The sequence below is a fragment of the Pteropus vampyrus genome, unplaced genomic scaffold (assembly GCF_000151845.1).
Source record: "Pteropus vampyrus isolate Shadow unplaced genomic scaffold, Pvam_2.0 Scaffold55, whole genome shotgun sequence".
Taxonomy (NCBI): Eukaryota; Metazoa; Chordata; class Mammalia; order Chiroptera; family Pteropodidae; genus Pteropus; species Pteropus vampyrus.
In genome coordinates this window covers 2,424,716-2,446,686 of record NW_011888836.1, presented here as the reverse complement: position 1 = coordinate 2,446,686, position 21,971 = coordinate 2,424,716, and the positions used below count along the sequence as shown (strand labels likewise).

General features: G+C 32.4%; 1 protein-coding gene and 1 pseudogene across 5 annotated transcripts in view; one reads left to right on the top strand and one right to left on the bottom strand.

Annotated features, from left to right (window-relative positions):
* SS18 (SS18, nBAF chromatin remodeling complex subunit) overlaps window positions 1–21,971 on the bottom strand; it is a 68,274-nt gene that overhangs the window by 4,614 nt on the left and 41,689 nt on the right. For 3 of the 5 annotated variants that reach the window (XM_011360405.2, XM_011360404.2, XM_023530798.1), the window contains exons 6-10: window positions 15,787–15,954; window positions 15,022–15,126; window positions 12,201–12,293; window positions 11,369–11,491; window positions 9,007–9,140 (exon numbers count right to left, since the gene is read on the bottom strand). In XM_011360405.2, the coding sequence (XP_011358707.1) occupies window positions 9,007–9,140; window positions 11,369–11,491; window positions 12,201–12,293; window positions 15,022–15,126; window positions 15,787–15,954 (623 nt within the window). The remainder of the gene's footprint in view (window positions 1–9,006; window positions 9,141–11,368; window positions 11,492–12,200; window positions 12,294–15,021; window positions 15,127–15,786; window positions 15,955–21,971) is intronic. The other 2 variants (XM_011360406.2, XM_011360407.2) reach the window with 2 other exon arrangements.
* On the top strand, window positions 21,218–21,335 carry LOC111739960 (annotated as a pseudogene).

Here is a 21,971-nt window from a genome sequence, read left to right as displayed (position 1 = left end):
AATTTTTTTTTTTTAACTACAAAACTCCCCTGACCAAAGTGTTAAGAATGAATGGAAAAGAAGCAAAAAGGCAGCATGGGAGGATCCTTCCATGATGAAACTAGATGTTAACAGTCTAAACTAAGATAAGTGGTTAGAAGAAGTGGATAGGTTAACAAGATTTTGTCTTTTATTAGGTGAAGAGAGGGAGAGGGAAGAAGACTTAAATATCGAATATGGCATTTGTCTTTCTAGCTTACTGATAATACCTACTCTCTTTGACAGCGGATACTTAGAAAAGAGGAAAAAGTTTGGGTGGAAAAATTATGATTATTTTTGGTTATGTAGAACTGATATATTTATGATACATCCAGTTAGGCATCTGATTTTCAGAAGAGGGAATCAGACTAGAAATAGAGATTTGGGAGTCAATGGCATGGCGAACTGAAATCACATGAGTAAATAAGACTGAGTATACGGAATGAGAAGATTCCCTAGAACAGAAACCTGAGCAATGCCAACCTTTAAATTTCTTTTTCATTCGCCTAATAATATGAAAGTCTTAAAATTATTCGGTCATAATACTTTTTAGAGGTTTCTTTCTCCAATTTACTGTAATTACTATTCATTCAAATCTAGGCAGTAAAGGCCTTATTTATTCTCTTATTTAGACTTCATTTATTCATCAATATTTATTGACTACTTGATATTTTCTACTAGGTGAAAGAGACTCAACAATGATAAAAACAGATATGGTGATGTCTTTAAAAAACTGACATTCTAAGGGAAGAGGGCATGATAATAAACAATAACTACATAATCTTTCATATGGAGATACACACTCTGCTCCAAAGTTAAAGCATCTACATCACATTTAATGAAATTTCCTCAAAAGGCAAGGATACACCCTCTCACCACTCCTTTTCAACACTGTACTGGAATTCCTAGCTTATGCAATAAGAAAAGGAAATAAAGGTACACAGATTGGGAAGGAAAAAATAAAACTATCTCAGTTCACAGATGATGTGATCATCTAGGAAGAAGATGCCAAAGAATCAACAATAGCAACAAAAAAACTCCTGAAACCAAGAAGCAAAGCTGCAGGATCAAGGTTAACATATAAAAGTCAATAATTTTCCTATATACCAGTAATGAACAAGTAGAATTTGAAATTAAGAACCCAATACCATTAAACATTAGCACCTCCAAAATGAAATACCTAAGTATAAATCTAATTAAAAATATATAAGATCTATATGAAGAAAAACAAAACTGATAGAAGAAATCAAAAAACTAAATAAATGGAGAGATATTCCATGTTCAATACTATCAGGATGTCAGCTCTTCCCAAGTTGATCTAAAGAGTCAACATAAAACCATTTAGAATCCCAGCAAGTTATTTTGTGGATATAAATAAAACGTGATTCTAAAGTTTATACGGAGAGGCGGAAGACCCAGAATAGTCACACAATATTGAAGAAGAACAAAGCTGGAGGACTGACACTATCCAACTTCAAGACTTACTTACTATAAAGCTAAAGCAGTCAAGACAGTGTGGTATTGGTGAAAGGATAGATAAATAGTATAAATGAATAGACCCACATAAATATAATCAGCTGATCTTTGACACATAAGCAAATGATGCCAGAACTGGACATCCACCTGCAAAAAAATGAATCTAGACACAGACTTTACACCCTTAATAAAAATTAACTCAAAATAGATCAAAGACCTAAATGTAAAATATAAAAGTATAAAACTCCTAGAAGATAACATAGGAAAACACCTAAATGACCTTGAGCTTGCTGATGACTTTTTGGATACAATATCAAAGGTATGATCTCTGAAGGAAATAAATGATAAGCTGAACTTAAAATGAAAATTCTCTACTCTGCAAAGGATAATGTCAAGAGAATGTAAAGACAAGCCAAGAAGATGATATGTGCAAAAGACACATATGAAAAAGAACTGTTATCTAAAATATACAAAGAACTCTTAAAACTCGACCATAAGAAAACAAAGCAACCCAATTTAAAAAATGGGCCAAGGGACTGCAAATTGGTACAGCCACTATGGAAAACAGTATGGAGGTTCCTCAAAAAATTAAGAATTGATCTACCATATGATCCAGCAATCCTTCTACTGGGTATTTACCACAAAGACTTGAAAACCCATATCTGAAAAGATATTTGTACACCAATGTTCATAGCAGCATTATTCACAGTGGCCAGGACATGGAAGCAACCGAGGTGTCCTATAATAGATGACTGGCTAAAGAAGCTGTGGTACATATATACAATGGAATATTACTTAGCCATAAGAAGAGATGAAATACCGCCATTTGCAACAACATGGATGGACCTTAAAATAATCATACTAAGCGAACAAGCCAGACAGAAAAAGTTGAAAATCACATGATATCACTTATATGTGGGATATAAACCTAAAAGCAACAAATGAACAGGACAAACAAACAGCGACTCATGGACATGGACAATGGACCAGTGGTTATCAGAGGGAAGTGGGGAGGGGAGAGGTAGATAGGGGAAAAATTTAAATCATTTCTTCAATTAAAAAATAATTAATTTTTAAAAATAAAAAAATAAAATAAAATAAAAAATGGGACAAAACCTCAATAGACACCTCACCAAAGAAGATAGAAAGATGGTAAACAAGCATATGAAAAGAAGTTCCACATCATATGTCATTAGGGAATGCAAATTAGAATGAGATAACCACTGCACACCTATTAAAAGAGCTAAAATCCTGAACATTGACACCACCAAATGCTGGCAAGAATATGGAGTGACAGGAATTCTCATTTATTGCTGGTGAGAATGCAAAATGGTACAGCTATTACAAAACACAGTTTGGCAGTTTCTCATAAAACTAAATATACTCTTACCATACAATCCAGCAATCGTGTTCCTTAGTATTTATCCAAATAAGATGAAAAACCTGCACACAGAGGTTTATAGCAGCTTTCTTAATTATCAAAACTTGGAAGCAACAAAGATGTCTTTCAATAAATGAATGGAATAACAAACTGTGGGACATCCAATCAATGGAATATTATTTAGCACTAAAAAGAAATCTGCTATGAAACCACAAAAAGACCTTAAAAGCATATTATTAAGTGAAAAGCCAATCAGAAAAGGCTATATACTACATTATTCCAAGTATATAACATGTTGAAAAAAAGCAAATATGGAGACAGTAAAAAGATCAGTGATTCTCAAGGGTTAATGTGATAAAAGAATGACTAAGAACATAGGTTTTTCATGGCAATTAAAGTATTTTGTTCAGCAAAGTACTTATATACAAAGGCATGCAAGGAAAATACCAAGTTTGAAAAAAGAAACACCCAAAAGGAGTACAGGAAACTATACCTTGCACTCATATATGAACAGAAATAGTGTTTATTCCTATCACCTAGACTGAAAAACTCATAATTCAAGGGCATTGAGCTAAGTACTCAAAAAGGTCTATCCTTAGTAGTAGTGAGAATATTTAACACAGGACAAAACACTGCTCTGTTCCTGCCTAACAAATATTAAAAGCAATCCCCAAAAGATCAAGCTGTTTCTAAATTATTTAACTGCATCGCAAAACAAAGCCCAAGACTATTTCTAAAAACACAAATATATCTATCACCCAACGAAGTAAAATAGTTACAATGTCTGACATCTAATCAAAAGTTATCATGAATACAAAGGATGAGGGAAATATGACTGATAATGAGAAGAAAAAAAAACTGACTCATATGTTAGAATTAACAGAAAGGATAGCAAAACAGTATCATACTTGTATTCCATATGTTCAAGATTTAGGCAAAGGCATGGAAGATATAAAAAAGACCTAAATCAAACTTCTAAAGGTGAAAAATATGTCTGCAATGAAAATTACCTGGAACTGGATTAAAAGCAATTTAGACAATGAACAAGAAAGATTAGTGAACTTCAAGACATAGCAAGAACAACTACCTAAAATAAAAGACAGAAAAAAAGAATAAAAAAAAAAAAGAAGAGAATCACTTAACTATAACACATCTTTAAGCAGACAAATACACATATAATTGGAGTCTGAAGAGCAGAGAAAGGGATTTAGAGACAAGAAAAATATTTGGTCAGAATTTTTTCAAATTTGATGTAAACTATAAAGCCACAAATCCAAGACTCTATACAAAAGCCAAGTATACGAAAAATGAAGAAAACTACACCAAGGCATCTCTAATCAAATATCTGAACACAATCTGAGCAAGGGAAATTTTCAGTTAAATAATTTCATAAAGAAAAAATCTTAAAAGCAGCCAGAGAAAAGATACACTATCAGAGAGGAAAGATAAAAATTACAGCAGATGTTTCCTTAAAAATAATATAAATGAGAAAACAGTGGAGCCACATCTTTAAAGTGCTGAAAGGGAAGAAAAAAACAACTGTCAACCTAGAATATATACCCATAAAAGAAAAACTTGATAACCTAGACTTAAAAATTTTAAACTTCCTCTCTTTGAAAGACAGTGTTAAGAGAATTGTAAAACAAGGGAGACTAGATTTGTAAAACAAAAAATTTGCAAATTGTGTACCTGATAAAGAACTTATATGTAGAATCTATAAAGATCTCAATACTCAATAGTAAAAAAAATCAAGAACTAAATTTAAACATGAACAAAAAGTTTGAAAGTTCATTTCAGAGAAGATAATACACACATGAGAAAATGGTCAACATCTTTAGTCCTTAGGGACATGCAAATTAAAAGCACAATGAAATATCATTCTCTAAGTATCAGAATAGATAAAATTTAAAGGACTGACCATGCCAAGTGTTGGCAAGGATGGGGAGAACTGAAATTCTCATATACTGCTGGTGGGAATGTAAAATGGTACAATCAAGTTGGAAAACAATTGGGCAGTTTCTTAAAAAGTTAAATATATACCTACTATATGATCCGGCCTTTCTACTCCTAGGTATTTATCCAAGAAAAATGAAAGCAGAGATTTATACACAAATGTTCTTAACACTTATCTGTAAAAGCCCCAAACTGGAAACCTAAACTTCTATCTTTAGTTCAAAGGATAAACAAATTGTGGTATATTCACATAATAATGGAATATTATTCAGCAATAAAAAGCAGTAATTGGTACATACAATAATAAACATCAAGAGAATTATGCTGAGTTAAAGCTAGACCAAAAAAAGACTACATACTATATGATTCCATTTATATAAAAGAAATACATGGTAACTAATATATAGTGAAAGAAAGTAGATTAGTGGTTCTCTAGGGAAAGTTTGGTGGTGAGGACAATTTCAAAGGGGCATAAGGAAATTTTTGGAAATGATGGATATTTCATCGTTTTGATTTTGATGATGATTTCGTAAGTATATGTACATGTCAAAATATATCAAATTGCACTTTTTAATATGTGCAGTGTATTATATGTCAATTGTAATTTAAAAAGCTGTTTAAACATATTAAGAAGGGTAGGGAAATAGAGTGAGGCAATGGAGAGTGTTACTATTTTAAATAAACAGTGAAGGACTCCTGATATATGATATGTTGATATATCAGAGCAGAGATTTGAAGTGAGGAAGTAAGCATTGTAGATACCAAGAGAAAAATTTCAAGAAGAGGGAGCAGAAGGTACTGAGGTAGAAACATGCTTGCACTCATGACAATGTGATTGAAACATAGTGAATGAAGGCATGAGTAGCTGGGATATAAATACAGAGATGAGGTGGTGGGGTAGAAGGTAGGGCCACAAACCATGTAAGGCCATTACAGGGTCTCGCTTTTACTATGAGTGAGATTAAGTCACCACAGGGTTTTATGCAGAGGGGTAGCATAATCTGCCCAATGTTTTTAAAAGATTACTCTGGGTCCTATGTGGAGCATACCCTGTAGAGGACCCAGAATGAAAGCAAGAAGACCAGGAAGGAAGATACTACTGTACTAATCCAAGTGAATGACAGCTGTGACTATGACTTGGGTAAGAGCAGGAGGTTGTGAAAAATAGCTAGATACTGAATATAATTTTAAAGGAAGAGATGATATTTGCTGTGTGCTGAGATGTTTGATTTGCAAAAAAGAGGGGAGTCAAGGATGACTCAAGTTTTTAACCTGAGGAATTAGAAGAATTGAGATGCTATTTACTGAGATGGAAAAGAATGGTAGAGAAACAGCCCCTTAACAAGGCTTTCTCTCTGAATTTCCCCACTCTTTTAATTCATACTGCACACTGCTATAAGATTCATCTGTCCTGACCACTATTATAATTACATTACTGTTGAGTTTAAGAATCTGTTTTGGTTTTCCATTTCCTTAACCATCTTGAAGAGGTGAGCTACTTTCCCTGTAATGAAGAGAACAGGTGTTTGACTTGGGGGCTACAGGTAAGATGAAATGCAAAACTAATGTGGAGACCACTGATTCTAAAATAGCTAAAATAGTCCCCTCCTCAGTTTTTTTTCTAATGAGGAAGCAGATGTGGCTCACAATTACCCAAACATCATGGGTCTTTATCTACAGTATAGTCTGAAATTCCTAAGAATGTTAAGGGGTGGAATAATTATAACAATTAAAGTATGGTTGACACTTGAAAAATAAAGGGTTTAGAGACGCTGACCTGCTCAGTTGAAAATCTTTATGTAACTACAGTTGGCCCTCCACACAGGCAGATTACCAACCATGGAGTTCGAGACAGGTTTGAACTATATAGGTCATCTGAACTACAATCAGTTGAAAAAAATCTACATATAAGTGGACTTGCGCAGTTCAAATCGTGTTGTTCGAGTCAATTGTGTATCATACACCATGTTTATCAAGTCCTGTATATGGCTTTTAAGAATCCTCCTAATCTAACACCAATTTCTCTCTCTAGTCTTGCCTCTTCTTCCTCATGCTTCTGCTTTATTGAACCATATATGTCAACAGTAGTCCTTCGTGAATGCACTTCTTTCTGACTAGAAAACTCTTCTCCCTCCTCTATGTCTAACTGGCTAATAAGTACACACCCTCAGCCCTCATACTTATCTAATATTTCTCAAGGAACACTTTTCTCTATATCTGGATTAGGAGCCCCTTTCACAAAAAATCTTGTCTTTTCCTCATCTAAGTAGTCCAAGTCACACTATATTATGTTGCCTACTCATGTATCTGAACTCCATCTAGACTTACGTTCACAAAGGCAGAGTCCATGTCAATCTTAGTTCCCAGCATATCCCAATCTGAGGTACCTGGCATATAAATGTTGCTCAAGAAACATTTACTTAATGATGTTAACTATAGGGGATTTAGAAATACGCCGATTTAGAAAATGGTCAGTTTATGCCACAATATGCCGAAGTTGAGGAAAATGGCAAAACACCCAAAGAGAGATGTTCTGTACATAGGTAAAAAAAAAAATGGAGCTGAAGTTGGGTTGAGAAGGGTGAGCTAAGGATACTAAAAATATAAGACAGGGTAAATATAGAGACTAAGAATGACACTGAGCCAAAAATTGATATTTGAGTAAAAGAAAGATAAGCATGAAGGAATCACTAGAAATTAAGAGAAACGAAATAGCATAGTAACAGAGAAGCTAAAGAAAATCATGAAAATAAGAACATGTGTTAAATACTAAAGTAAATTCAAGACAGTCAGTTGTTCCATGAGTCATAGGAACCATGCCTGTTTTACTTATCTAGGACCTTATGCAGTGTCCAGTACACACAGAAAATAATAGTTGTTCAACAGGAAATAAATGACCCAAATCTCACTTTTTGAAAAGTTAACTTACGGATTAGAATGAGTCTAAATGTTATCTTCTCAAGAACCTTGCCCTTAAATACTTGCCCTTAAATAATCACTTGCCAAGACTTAAATTACTGTTAAAATTTAGATAAATCTTCTGCCTAATCTTTTTAGTTCCGGTGTATTTTAAAATATTAGTCAACTGTCCTTACCTTTTTAGTTTAAGTCTCTTATATCTCTTTATCTTTATCACTTAAATAGGAAGTGTCAGTACAAAGGAGTTAAAAGCTTGAGAACACTGATACAAAACTTGTTCATGCCTCGATTTCTAATTAGCACTGCAAATGAGCTGTTCTTCAAACCAGATCATGTACACTGGCCCTGGAACCCTAACTTACAAAACAATAACCTACTTTAGGTAGCTTAAGTGGTGAACAGACCAGATTATCCTCACCAGAAAAATCATTAGACAAACCTGAAACCAATCTAAAGAAATTGCCAACATAAATCATTTCATTACAGAGTATGTATGAGAAGATTCATAAAATAATGACTGCGGCACAGAATATTAAGTCTGAAACATTTACTGCTGAAAACAAGGAACTTAAATAAACCCTAGGTTCAAGAAAATACAGTTGTCTTAGGATGAGATACACCTGTACATATTTGAAGATAGAAGGAAAGATAACAGGTAAGATTATTAAGACCTGAGATAACAAATGTGTGTATGGAAGGAGGCAACAGAGATAAGAAGTAAGTATGAATTTAAAAAGAAAGGATATCACGGAGGTGAAGAAAGTGTAGTGGACATCTTGAAGTAAAGAAGAGAGCTAATAAGAGCACTGACACAGATGGACTCCAAATCTCAATGGGTCAGTCAATGTAATCTTCAGCAATAAATATGAGGGAGATCAAAGAAATTAGGGGCTTTAGAACAGGGAATGATGTTTGAAATAGCTAAGAGAAGTATGCCTGGAGGTAAAGAAGAAGGAGAGAGGGAGAGGGAGCAAGTGGGGAGTGGGTAGAGGGGAGGAAAAAGAGAGAATATAAAATATGAATGAATTACTAGGAATGAATGCTGGTGCCTAGAGATAAGGCATGTTTTACATATTATAGCAATTATGATCCACTGTGCTAACACTCTATGAAAAAGATTTAAAATAGTTTTTGTTGTTGTCATCTCATGTGTTTATGAACAGAAGGCGGGAAAAATGAGCCTTCAAGTGAAAAATATTTAACCTAATTAAGAATAAACAAACAATAGGGGTGATCACGCAGTTGGCCAAATAACTTACCTGGTCATATCCATAAGGCCTCTGCTGTGGTGGCTGTGGTGGTCCAGGCTGTGTGGGTCTATACCCCCCATACTGCTGACCTTGTCCCTGTGGGTAGTTAGAATACTGAGGACCTGGACCACCTTGTGAAGGACCTGCAAAATAATTAACATAAACAAGAGCCCAGCTGAAAACCTAAAACCCTAGAACTCTAGAAAAAAATTAAAACTAGATGTTATATTTTTATATCTAAACTAAAACGGATAGTTTGGTATCTTGTTTTTCTCAAATGCTTTTAAAAATAAATTCCAAAGGTTATAATGAGTAAAAATATTGTAAGGATACCACCATGTGCCAGAAGCTTTGATTCAGTGTAAGTATTGTGTAATGTATTAGCCATTAAAATTTTTATGTCCAGATGAGTAAAAGAGACTCGGCTTAATTTCATATTAAGAAAATTCATCTCTACTTCTATTGTTAACTAGTATAAGCAAGAGGTAAAAGAAAAGGCATGAAGCAGATTCAAATTAAAATACTGAAGCAGTTTCTGCATAAAGTTTCGAAATCAATGATATTTACAGCTGTATGTAGATTTATACTTGCAATCACCAAAAGAATCAAAAAGAATGATTTTACATGTAAATTCTAGATTTATATTTGCAATCACCAAAAGAATGCTTTATGCTCTGCATTAACAAACTTATTATCACAATATTTTCAAACAGAAACTGAAGATTTAAAAAGCCAAGGTTGCATGTGAAAAAATTTGATTCAAAAGTTATATTCTGTATACCAATCATCTTTAATACTTAACCTATAAAAATGAATTATTTCAAATATCAGAAATGTCAAGAGACTAATTTGCCTTGCCAAATAAATATGTCTGTTTCACAAACTCTACTATTGTCTATTATAATGCACATTTTAGAAAGCATAAGCTGAAAAACTTTGATATTTGTTTTTTATCACAGCCATTCAAAACCTGTCATAAAAAATGTTAATTGCAGAAAAATGCCAAAAAAAATTTTCAAGCTTAAATAAATTACATTAACCTATTATTTTATTTAATTACTATAGATTCAATTATTAAAACTAAATTTTCTATTAGAAGAAAGTTTGATAACTGAAGTCTATGGATAAACAAAATCGGAACTTCTCCCTTATGATTTCTGATATCTAACAAAACAATGTTTAGCTACTTAAAGCAAAAATATTTAACTTTTTTATTCTCTCTTCCTACTGAAAACAGTATTTCTCTTAAATCAATAAGTTTAGTTAATTTAGCAATATATTTGTTTCCATGCAAATATAGTAAAACCAAAATACTCTATTCAAAGTACAAATATTCAGTAGTCATTAAATGGAAATATAATTTGAGAAGAAAGTCTCTTTCTAAAAACAAGAAATCCATGGACTATTTCTAAAGTCATCTGGAATTGGGAAAGTAGGACTTATCATTTTGGAGAAAATGCCTGACTCCCAATATCTGACTGAATTTCAAAGCACATATTGAAGGCACAAAAGAATTTTTAGCCTGATACTGGTTCTTAGATTTGTTATCACAAGTAGAGAGAAGTGCCACAGTAATAGCAGAGCTTAAATCAATGAATAAAAGTAATAAGACATTACTCATGTGTGGAAGAAACCATGTTAACAAGAGATGATGTCAAATTAATAAACAGCTACTTCTCTTTCATTAAAATCATATTTTCCTACATCTAAAGTAGTTATAGTAGCCTGAAATTTAAGATTGAGATATCAGGTCCTTGATTCCCCACTCCTTATGAAATAGTTATTTGAAGTCAGCTATCCAGCTAGCAGATATTAAAGTGAGTATATAGCAGGAAAATGTGGCTAAAATTCTCTCAAATTCTGTAAGGATACATAGCTGTAATAAATATACTCCTGTGGATGTGTATGTTGCTATTTAACTACAGAATGAAAAAAAACATTTTCTTTATGCATTCCAAACAGACAACATTTGTACTTTAAAAATCAATGTTATTTTTCACAGTAAGAGTCATTAGTTTTAAAAACAAATTTGCTAAGCGGATTATGTAGATATGGTTAATAATCACCCAATTCATCAGTTTTCCAAGCGCACACAAAACTACTGGCTGGTCATGAATACAAAATAGGTTTAAGAATTCATGTTTCTTGTCTTTGATATGACTACATGGCCTATCTTTAATCAGTGAACCATCTACAGTTTGTTTCTTTTTAAATGGATTAACAGTTTACCTAAGAACATTTTAAATAAACACTAATAATAGACTAAGCTAAAATTGTGACTTTTCAAAAATGATAAAGATACGCTTCCATATTTAGAAACGCTAATCACCACGTTTTGGGGAGACAAAAATAAACCGCAGTAAGGTATTACCGTAGCCCTGCTGCTGTCCGGGATAGCCTTGCTGCCCTGGGTACTGCTGCTGCTGGGGTGGATATCCCTGTTGAGGAGGTGGTCCTTGGTAAGCATCTTGCTGTTGGCCATACTGTGAATTTCCTATAGGATAGTTGGAGAAAAGGGGGAAAAAAAACCTGAGAAGTTTGCTTAATTAATCTTTTTCTCTAAGATGCATAGCTAACAACACAAGAACAAAATAATATGCCATATTGATTTTTTAAAAGTTAACAAAACAAGGAAAAAACTCAAACCAAACAGAAGGATTTCGGCCAAACAAACTGCAGTTAAAGCCAATTTTGCAAGGTTGAACTGCAGCATTTTCAGCGTCTCTGCCATACGAGCATTACATTTACTGGAACATCACAGTCATAAGATCATGACTATGCTAAATAAAATAAAAAAGACAAAATTAAAGACAGCTACAAGAGCACACACTAGCTACACAAGATCAGCAAGCTGTTTCCTAAAGGCGCTATACTTATATGTGAAATTATACATATGTAAACACACACAAGAAAAAAAACTGGATCAATGGATTTAGGTTCAAATAGAAAATTTCCACTGAGAAAAAATTATTTTTAAATGTTTTAGTCTTTTTATTGTTGTTAGAAATGGCAAGTCACGGTTATACATTTTAAATATTTGTAAGGAAATTATTTTGATTGTTCTGGACTCCCTGTAATTTCAAGACAGCCAGCAAACTATTATTCTACAAGAGCTTTGCACGGGTAGAAGTTGTCTTATGCAAGAATTTTTGTTCCTGTAGGAGGGGATATATATGTGTATGTGTGTGAAGGTATATAGATACCTCCTTCGTAGTAATGTTGTGAGGAATCCTCATAAGGCCTATCGTAGCCTTGTTCAGGATACGACGGTTGCTGATAACCGTAATCATTATGACCTACATCAATTCGACAAGAGACAGGAAGAAACGTTAATGGCCACTGAGTGAAAACCCTAAATATATTTAAACTTTCAGATAAAACTGAAAAAAAAGAAAAAGAAATGGAAATACATAAAAAATAATTTCAATTGCATTAGCCAAATATTTACCAAAGTGATTGTTTTCACATCGAGATAACGTGCAAATTTTTTTAAAAGCAAAAAACAGTAGTTTTAGAAACATTACACTTTGTCTTAACTCTGATAATCCTCATCAAGGGGGAAAGAAAACTTTATCTTCCATTTTTTTTAAGAGAATGAACGTATTTAGGCCTTTCACATGTAAATAACTTGAATTAAATTAGAATGAACAAAGGAAACAATTATCATATTTTGTTAAACACCTTTTCTGTTGGTCGCCAATTCCACAGCATATGCTAAACAATGTAAAATATAAAAGAGCTCCATAAGTTTAAAAACTGAAACATATTTTTCACATTCTATTTACTTGAATAAAATATATGTATCTTGAAGTATTTTCAGAACCAAAAACATAATGCTTAATGCTGTCATCCTAGAAGCCTTTAGAAACTATTTCTAGAGTAATACAAACATACACGTCCATAAAATTAAGTGTTAAGCTTTAAGATACGATAAATTTCACCTGTGAGTTGACTGAACTTGAATGAAAATCAGTACTCTAGTCTTTTTAATTAAATTGCACAAAGAAAATGCAAGAAATAACCTTTCAGTTAGCTAAAATCTGAACCTCGTTTTAGAAGAATGCCTAATTAAGGAAGGAGGAATACTGTTATGATTAATTCCAGTGTTTCCAAACCATTTCATAAGTATCTACATTAATGGTTGGCAAACTATGGCCTGCAGTCTAAATATGGCCAGTGACCTGTTTTTGAAAAAAGTTTTACTGGAACATAGTCATGCCCACTCATATTTTCGATATCTGTTTTCATGCTACAACAAGAGTTTGTTAGTTGAGACCAAGACTAGATGGCACACACAGACTAACATATTTACTCTCTGGCCCTTTACAGAAAAAAGTTTGCCAACTCCTAATCTACATATTTACTGGCATAAATATCTAAATGTAATAAGAAAATATCCAATGTAGTCTAAGAAAATTAATTATTGTTATAAATAGAATACGTAAATGTCAAAAATTCTGATAATCTATGCAAAAATTATACCATTTAAATTTTTAAATCCCCTGATATAATAAGATGAATTATTTATAGTAACTTTAGAGTTCTGATATTTACAAAAATAATATATCTATTTTGAATAGAAAGATCCTATTTACAACAATACAAATTTTACATTTCAGGAAATTTTCAGGACCAAAATATCAGTGTCAAATTCAACTAAATTACTTAAAATGTATTTTAAAAATTAAACCAATCATTTCTATTCAGCAGACTTCTAATACATAACATTTAACCTAGATTTCACTTTTATAAAATATCTGTAAGTCTATAAACTTACTGAAGTTTTTCATTAAAAAAAAATCTTAATATCTACATGGGACAAGAAAACTTGAGATTAAAAAAAAAAGTTGTTTTCCAACCAGAATTATCCATACACGTCATCGCTATCACTAATATTTATTGTATGAAAAAATTTTTTAAGTGTTTGCTCTGCCTCTATAGGCAGAGCCTCTGTAATAAAACCAATGTCCTTATACCGATGAACCTTTATGCTTTATACAATAATGAAAAATGGCAGGCAAAATGATTTTTAAATACACCAAACTACATGTTCTTACTAGCTTACATTAACTTCTAGTCAACAGTCCCAATACCTTAGCTTTAAATTCTTAGATTCCCCAAGTTTCTCTGTTAAATAGTTTACCTTAAATATAGAAAAAGAGCTTAACTACATAAATGAAGACTGGCAAATCCTTTCATAACAAGACAAATCATTTTGTAATGTGATAACTAATCAGTTTTATAAGTTTGGATTCTTTTTTCTTCACCATTGTATAATAAATTTTTCAAACATACAGAAAAACTGAAAAGAAATGAACTGTACAGTGAAAGCTTCCATGGATGCTTAGATTGTTACTAAGTGCAGCATATTTTCGCTGACCACTTTTTCACAAGCCACTTTCCTACTAAAAAAAATATGCCATTACACTAAATACCTAAAATTAAAATCTGGTTTCCAAATACCATTCCTATTCTACTGACTCTATACACAACTATATTACGGATAAATTTAGCATCCAAACCTTTCCCAAATGCAAATGCTAATATATACAAATCCTAGTTCTTTCAGAAGTATGAAACATTAACTAAAATGACGAAACATGGGGGAAAAACTCAAGAAATTCTATGTATTTATACAATGCATAAAAGTAAACCGATAGGTGAACTTTATGGTATGCGAATTATCTCTTTATATAAAGCTGTTATTTAAAAACGTAAATCGGTAACAATGGCTTTGGTTCAAATGAACAATTCCAAATATAAAAGGATCCTCTTTTATATAAGAAAGGATTCCAGTGACAGAACATGACTCCTGATGGTACTAACATGGAATATCTAAACAAAATATACTTTGAAATCAATATTATAAACTAATGGTATCATTGGTGCTTTAGATTACTGAAGTGTTCTAAATTTAGAAGAAACTATTAGTTTCTTCATCCACATTAAAATGTTCTGAATAGCTATCTACATTAATATTGGGCAGGGATAGAAAATGGGAAAGTTAACATTAGGAGAGATTACCATCAGGGTAATACTGCTGGTTCATGCCTTCTGGAGGACCTTGTCCACCATGACTGTATTGGTCCCCATAATAGTCTTCCTGGCCTGAGTACTGCTGTGGTGGGCCTGAAAAACCACAATCAGTCAAGATGTAAACAATTTGTTCTCTAGGTCATCAAAGGCTTTCTAATCTGATGTTATAAGAGATTATTTCTCAGCTGTAGATTTCCCTCCCATGCTCTGGCATTTCGTATACTTTCAACTATTTTTCTACACACATACATAAACACACAGCCAACACCACACGCACATTTCACAAAAGTTAATGTTAAGATCACACATGCAATATCAAACAATATCAACTCAAAAAAACAAAAACTAACTTCTTAAAAAGTAGGTCAAACTGGTAGAAAATTAATTTCCTTTTTATTTTTATATTTGAATAGTATTGAAATTAGGGTTTGTTTCTGACCATATATTTAGTACTGTCTCAAAAATAAAACAGTATTTTCTGCTGTAAATTAGCTTTTGATATAAAATTTTGTGACGTAACTTTTTTCCAGAAAAAAGCTGTATACCAGGAAGCTCCTATCCAATTTGTGACCCTCTGTATCTACTATATCCACTATCTTTTAGGAAAAAAATATATACATAATTTAAGAAAAAAAAAAAATCAAGAACAAAAAGCCCTGACTTTGCCGAGATAAAAAGCTCATTAAAATGTAGTAAAGGCTTTCAACTACTGTTATTTATAATAAGCAGGAAATTTTCCAAATGGAATCTTACCCTGTTGAGGTGGTCTATAAGGAGGAATCTGTCTCTGACCCATCATATGATTGCCTTGGTTAACTTGACCCATCATTCCCATAGGTGGCTGCTGGCCTTGGTAATGCTGCCCACCTCCTTGTGGCATATTGTATTGTTGAGAAGGAGGCTGCTGATGCATCATTGGACCTGAAAACAGACAAAACATTATGCACATGATTTTTTTATTATAATTTTAACATCTAAGGAGAAATATAAAATTTTTTATCACATAATCCCCAATATATGTTATAATAAAAACTGACTTCAAGTAATAAAAACAAATCTTTGAATTAAAGTCCATAGGCCTAATCTGAAAACAAGGGAAAACAACTGATCCATGGTAGTTGATTTGAAATCCACTGGAGTGATATTCTACTAATTTTTTTTAAAAAAGGGAATACAGTATATGACCACCCTGAATTTATGTACTTCTCATTATGTGCTATATAATATTTATCTGTACAACCTTTCTAGAAAAGACAGAATCCTTATGCTACACACAAAAAATATACCAAAACAAAGTAAATTACACAAAACCACACAGAAAATCAGTAGTCAAACCAAGAAAAAGAAATCTAATTTCTGGATATTGATTTTTTCTCTTTTTCAATGTCACTCATTACATAGTGGTAGATACAGAAATTATACGAACCTTTATAAATATACCTAGACATTGATGGGACTTCATAAACTTTTATTTTAGACAAAAATTTTAAAGAGCCCCAACTTAAGGTTAATAATAATTTCTAACATACACCATCAAAAACACCTAGGCAAAGAACTGCAATAAGCCATACACTCAGAAATCAGAACCACACATTTTCCAAAGTGAGCAATACTGAAATAGCCAAATTACCACTGCTATAGTACCACACTGGAACAGTAAAAATATACCACATAAAATAATCAACAATGGCCATAAAGTTCTATGTTACCATCTAATAATGTAAGCAGCTCCTCAAAAATTCACTGGGCCAAGTTACGGTATGGGGAACTAACTCCTCATTCTACTGTTATAACCATTACTCTCTCAGAAGTATATATGAATCATCCTCCAGTTTACTGCTTACATAGCTTTTACTGCCTTTGGGACAATTTAAGAAGTACAAAAGGCAAAAGATTAGAGCTTAGAAAAGTTTTACAGGCCAAATTGCCCAAATGAGCAGAAAGCTCATTCTTTAATTATTTAAATAAAAATTCAAAACAAAACACACTCACCTCTTGATATTAATGACCTACAATAGCAGCAACAGTGTAAACGGAATTCAACTCTTCTTGAATTTGAAGAACTGTATTATCTATAGAAGTACTTTATCAGAGTTAACTTTTTCTCCTATTCACTTTCTTCTGTTTTATTTTTCAAATTCCCTTTCCTTCTTAATTTTATCAACAATATAAGCCTTTCAAGGTTACTCTGGGATTTTTCTTTCAAACAAGAAAAAAAAACTCTTAACGGGAGGGATAAGGTGGCTCAGTGGAGAATGGAAGGGAAGAAAAGTTAACATTAATACACTTAACACTGCCAGACACACTTTCAATATTTATTTCATGTAAACCATTAAAAACTACCACAGCTAATTTTTAAGGTTTTAGCCAAGTAATCCAAAGATCAAAATCATATAGCTAATATGTATTAGCTGAGAATCAGACAAAACTCAAGTCTGATTTCAAAGCACATGTATATTCTAGTAGGCACTGCCTCTACTCATGCTATAAGAAATTTAGTAGTTCAGAGGCACATCTACAACAAAAATGTTCCAGAATACTAATGTAAGGTTACAATTTTTAAAATGTATTTTTATATAATAAAGTATTGAACACTAGCATTCATAATTTAATAAGCAGTATGATCAGGCATCTATGATTCATTTACAGTAAATGAAGGTGTCTTTCTTCTATACTGATTAAAGACCTCTTGTCTTAATAGAATTTAACTATAAAACTAAAGCATGTATGCATTGGAATCATAATTAAAAATAAAGGAAGAAGAAAGCAAAAACATAATGGCTCGTGCAGGGGGTGAGGAGGGAGAGCAGGATCCAAAAGGGTACAATAACAACAAAATTCTAAGCTTTGCTCTAAAGGAGAAAAGTACTTCTAGCTGAAGCCCTAGATAGAAAAGATCATGCCACTTGTGCTCTTTATCTTTTGGGACTGCCAGCAGTTCCAATCCCAAAGAGCTCAATTACCACCCTTCCTTTATTCTCTGTCCCTTCCCTCCCTCTGAGGATCCTCAACATCATTCAGGATCAAGCCTAAAACCACAGAGAATGGAGAAGGACAGCAGTGCTAGAACACAATGCTTTTAATCTTTTTACACGAAGCCTTATCTATGAAAAAAAACTATGACTTCAATTCTGATTGTTTAGGAAGCATATTATTTCTCTTATGATAATGAAATATACTATGCTGGCAAATGTATATCATCCCTTGATATATTAATGAAAATAAGAGAGCAAAATCTTAAAAGGTTACATCAAAATAAGTTGTAAAAATCTGTACTTTAGAGTGAGGATTACAAATAAGTCTATTATTATAACCATTTTCTACAAACAATAACATCACACATTACTATACGCTTAAATGTTATTCTTCATCTAATACATAAATCATTTTGATGCTAAGGTGAACTACAAAGTGTGATATTACATATGCAAAGATACTACTAATATCTTAATTATCTACAATATTTTTGTAAAAGTGTTTAGAAAAGACATATAACAAATGTTATGACCTCATTAGTTCTTTCCATTTTGAGTTTTATACCCTGATATTCTGCGGAAACAATATCCTATATCTTAAACACATGTAAAATATTCTCAAATCACCATATTTTATATTGCTGGAATTCTTTGTTCCAATGAGACATATTATATTTAGTTGTATATTAAGTTACTGGTCAAAGCAAGAATTTTTTAAGACTCAACGATAAAGATAACATTAAGTTTTAATTAATCTGTGAAGAATTCAGAATTATGTTTTTTTTTAATTCTACATACATACATATATATATATGCATATATATCCACACTTTCAGATGTAAACCAATACATCAAAACTATAAATCATATTACTAATCTATGAATTACTTTAAATAAAGGTTGAAAATGACAGTTAATGGTTAATAAGCACTAATTATGGCCAGTCTTACTAAGCTAAGAGCTTATGTCTTTTATCCTCCCCTGAATCCTATGAAACAAGAGTATTATTATCAACTTCACTTTATAGTAAGAAAATTTAAGGCGTGGCATCAAGAATATTACCTAAAGTTGCGTAACTAGTAAATGGTGAGAACTCTAAAGCCATACTCTTAACCAGGATGTATGCCTCCTCTCCAAAGTCAAATCGTATTTTTCCCATGTAATATTCTAGGAAAACACTTCTATATAACATTATTACTATAAAATAAAAATCTTAAAATACAAGTAATTTTTTCACTCCACCTATATCTGTTAGAATTAGACTATGAAACTGCATAAATACCCTCCCTAAGCCTATCATCTTCTGCTCACATTTACTATGGTTATTCCTTAACCATTCAATTTCAAAGTAAACCACTTACAGCTCTCACTTGAAGTATTACTAATAATTTTTTTGTAAGAAAAAAAATCTCTGTATTCCAGCAAACTCAATTGGCTAGCCCACTACCTATCAAATAGCTGTTTAAGATGAATAGGACTCTTTACTTGCCAAAAACATATAACTATCCTCATCAAATTTTAAAGAGTTCATAGTAAGATGTTTAGATACAAAACCAAGGATAAAAGAATGAGCCAAGTCACTAAGAAAACTATAGAAGCTTAGTATAAGTCACTAGGACAAACTAAGCTGAGTTTCCAAACAATCAATGAAAAAATAGAAGCCTGACAAATTTTCGATAGTAAGAGTAACAGTTTATTATAATACAAACTTTTTTATAACATGAAAGTTTTAGAGAAATTCTCATGAATATTAAAAAGTATTAAAATATAATAATATAACTTTTTGTTACTGTCCTTTTTTTCTTTAGTGACACGGACCATCCTTAAATGTAGTTCCTTAAGTTAACCATTTCCTAAAACTGTGGTTTTTCAACTGTGGGCAGTCCCCCAAAGGACATGTAGCGAAGTCTGGAGACACTTTTAGTTGCTACAACTGGCTACTGCCACCTAGCAGGTACAGGACAGAAATACTGCTAAATATTTCACTATGCATGGGACAAGCTCCATGACAAAGAATTCAGTTCAAAATGGCAATAGTGCTGAGTTAAGAAATCCTGTAACTCAAGGGTATAATTTTACATCATAGGCATCTCTACAAACTAGTCTGGAATATAGATTATATATTTAGTTTTCTGATAATTAAAAATTGGAAAAGAGATGTGTTGGGGTTTAATGAATTTAGTAAAATAAAAGACTATACAATTTCTTAGGGTTAGACAACCTCTCTTACAGAGTTTCAATTATACTCTATAATATTAACTCAAAATCAAAGGCACTAGTAAACATCTACTGCAGAACTTCAAAAGCTCTACGTTTTTGTGGCACAAGAGACAATCTGCTGTGAAAGTAGAGATCCTATCTTGCTCAAGGAGAAAGCATTGAAGGTGGGCTACATTAGAATGTATAGCCTGGTGTCATTCGGCATGAAAGCTGAGAAGTTTTGAACCACCTGACACAGAGATTATCCAGCCCAGAAAAATTCGGAGAGAATGGACTATAAATAAGCATAACTTGGAATATTCGTTAAAATGTAATCTATACAATTTACTCCTAGAGATTCTGGTTTAACAAGCATAGGATGGGGCACACAAATCCTATTTTAACAAGTTCTGCAGATGATTCTGAGCCTGGTACTCCTAGAACCACGCATTGAGATAGAGTTCTAAGGGCAAGAATAAACAACCCTTTTTACTGTAAGAGAAGCTAGATTATAGTTCATATAAAATGTTTAAAATTGGAGTAGAACTGCCTCCCATAAGGGCACTTAGGATGTTAGCTACAAAATGAATCCTAAGGGTCTGTGTTATAAATACACCAAAACTCACTGAATGATACAGTTAATATTTGTACATTTCATTCTACGTAAATGTTACCTAAAGAAAAAATATTTCAAAAACTTTTTAAATATTGAGCTCTAATAATATGCAGACTAAAATGTTATAGAGTAAGTATACAAATATCTGCAAGTTACTCTGAAATGCATTTTGAAAAATAAGACACACTGATGGATGAGTAGAGATAAACAGATGGATGATAAGCTTAGTAAAAGATTAACTGTAGAATACAGGTGGCAATTATACAGGTACAATTCCTTCAACTTTTCTGTTTGAAATTTTACATAATAAAATATTGGGAGAAAAATTTTAAATTAACTTAGAAGAATAAATAAAGAGTTCTCGAAACTCAACAATAAAAAGACAAACAATCCAGTCTACGGCCATGCCACTCTGAATAAGCCTGATCTCATCTGTCTCGGAAGCGAAGCAGGGTCAGGCCTGGTTAGTACTTGGATGGGAGACCACCTAGGAATACCAGGTGCTGTAGTGTTAAAAAAAAAACAAACAATCCAACTAGAAAATGGGCAAAAGACATGATGAGACATTTCAATGAAGAGGATATATGATGGCAAATAACCACATGAAAAGATGTTTAGTATCAGTAACTGTTAGGGAAATGCAAATTAAGACCCACACTAAGATATTGTTACACGTTTTTAGAACAGCTAACATTAAAAAAATTGACAATATCAAATGTTGGCAAAGATTTGGAAAAAGTAGACCTTTCATACATTGCTGGTGGGACTGTAAAATGGTACAGCCACTTTGATAATCATTTTGGCAGTTTCTAAAGAAACTAAACTTACACTTATCATATGACCCAGCAATAGTACTCTTGGGCATTTATCTCAGAGAAATGAAAACTTACATCCACATAAAAACATGAACATGTACAAAATTGTTCATAGCACCTTTACTTGTAAAAGCCAAAAATTAGAAACAACCAAATGTCCCTCAATAGGTGAATGGTTAAACAAACTGTGTTACATACATACCATGGGGTACTACTGAGCAATAAAAAGAAATAAACCACCGATATATGATATAACTTGGATATTAATTATGCTGAGTTAAAAAAGAAGCTGTGGAGCAGGCAACCAAAATGGCGTAGATGATACAGACTCTG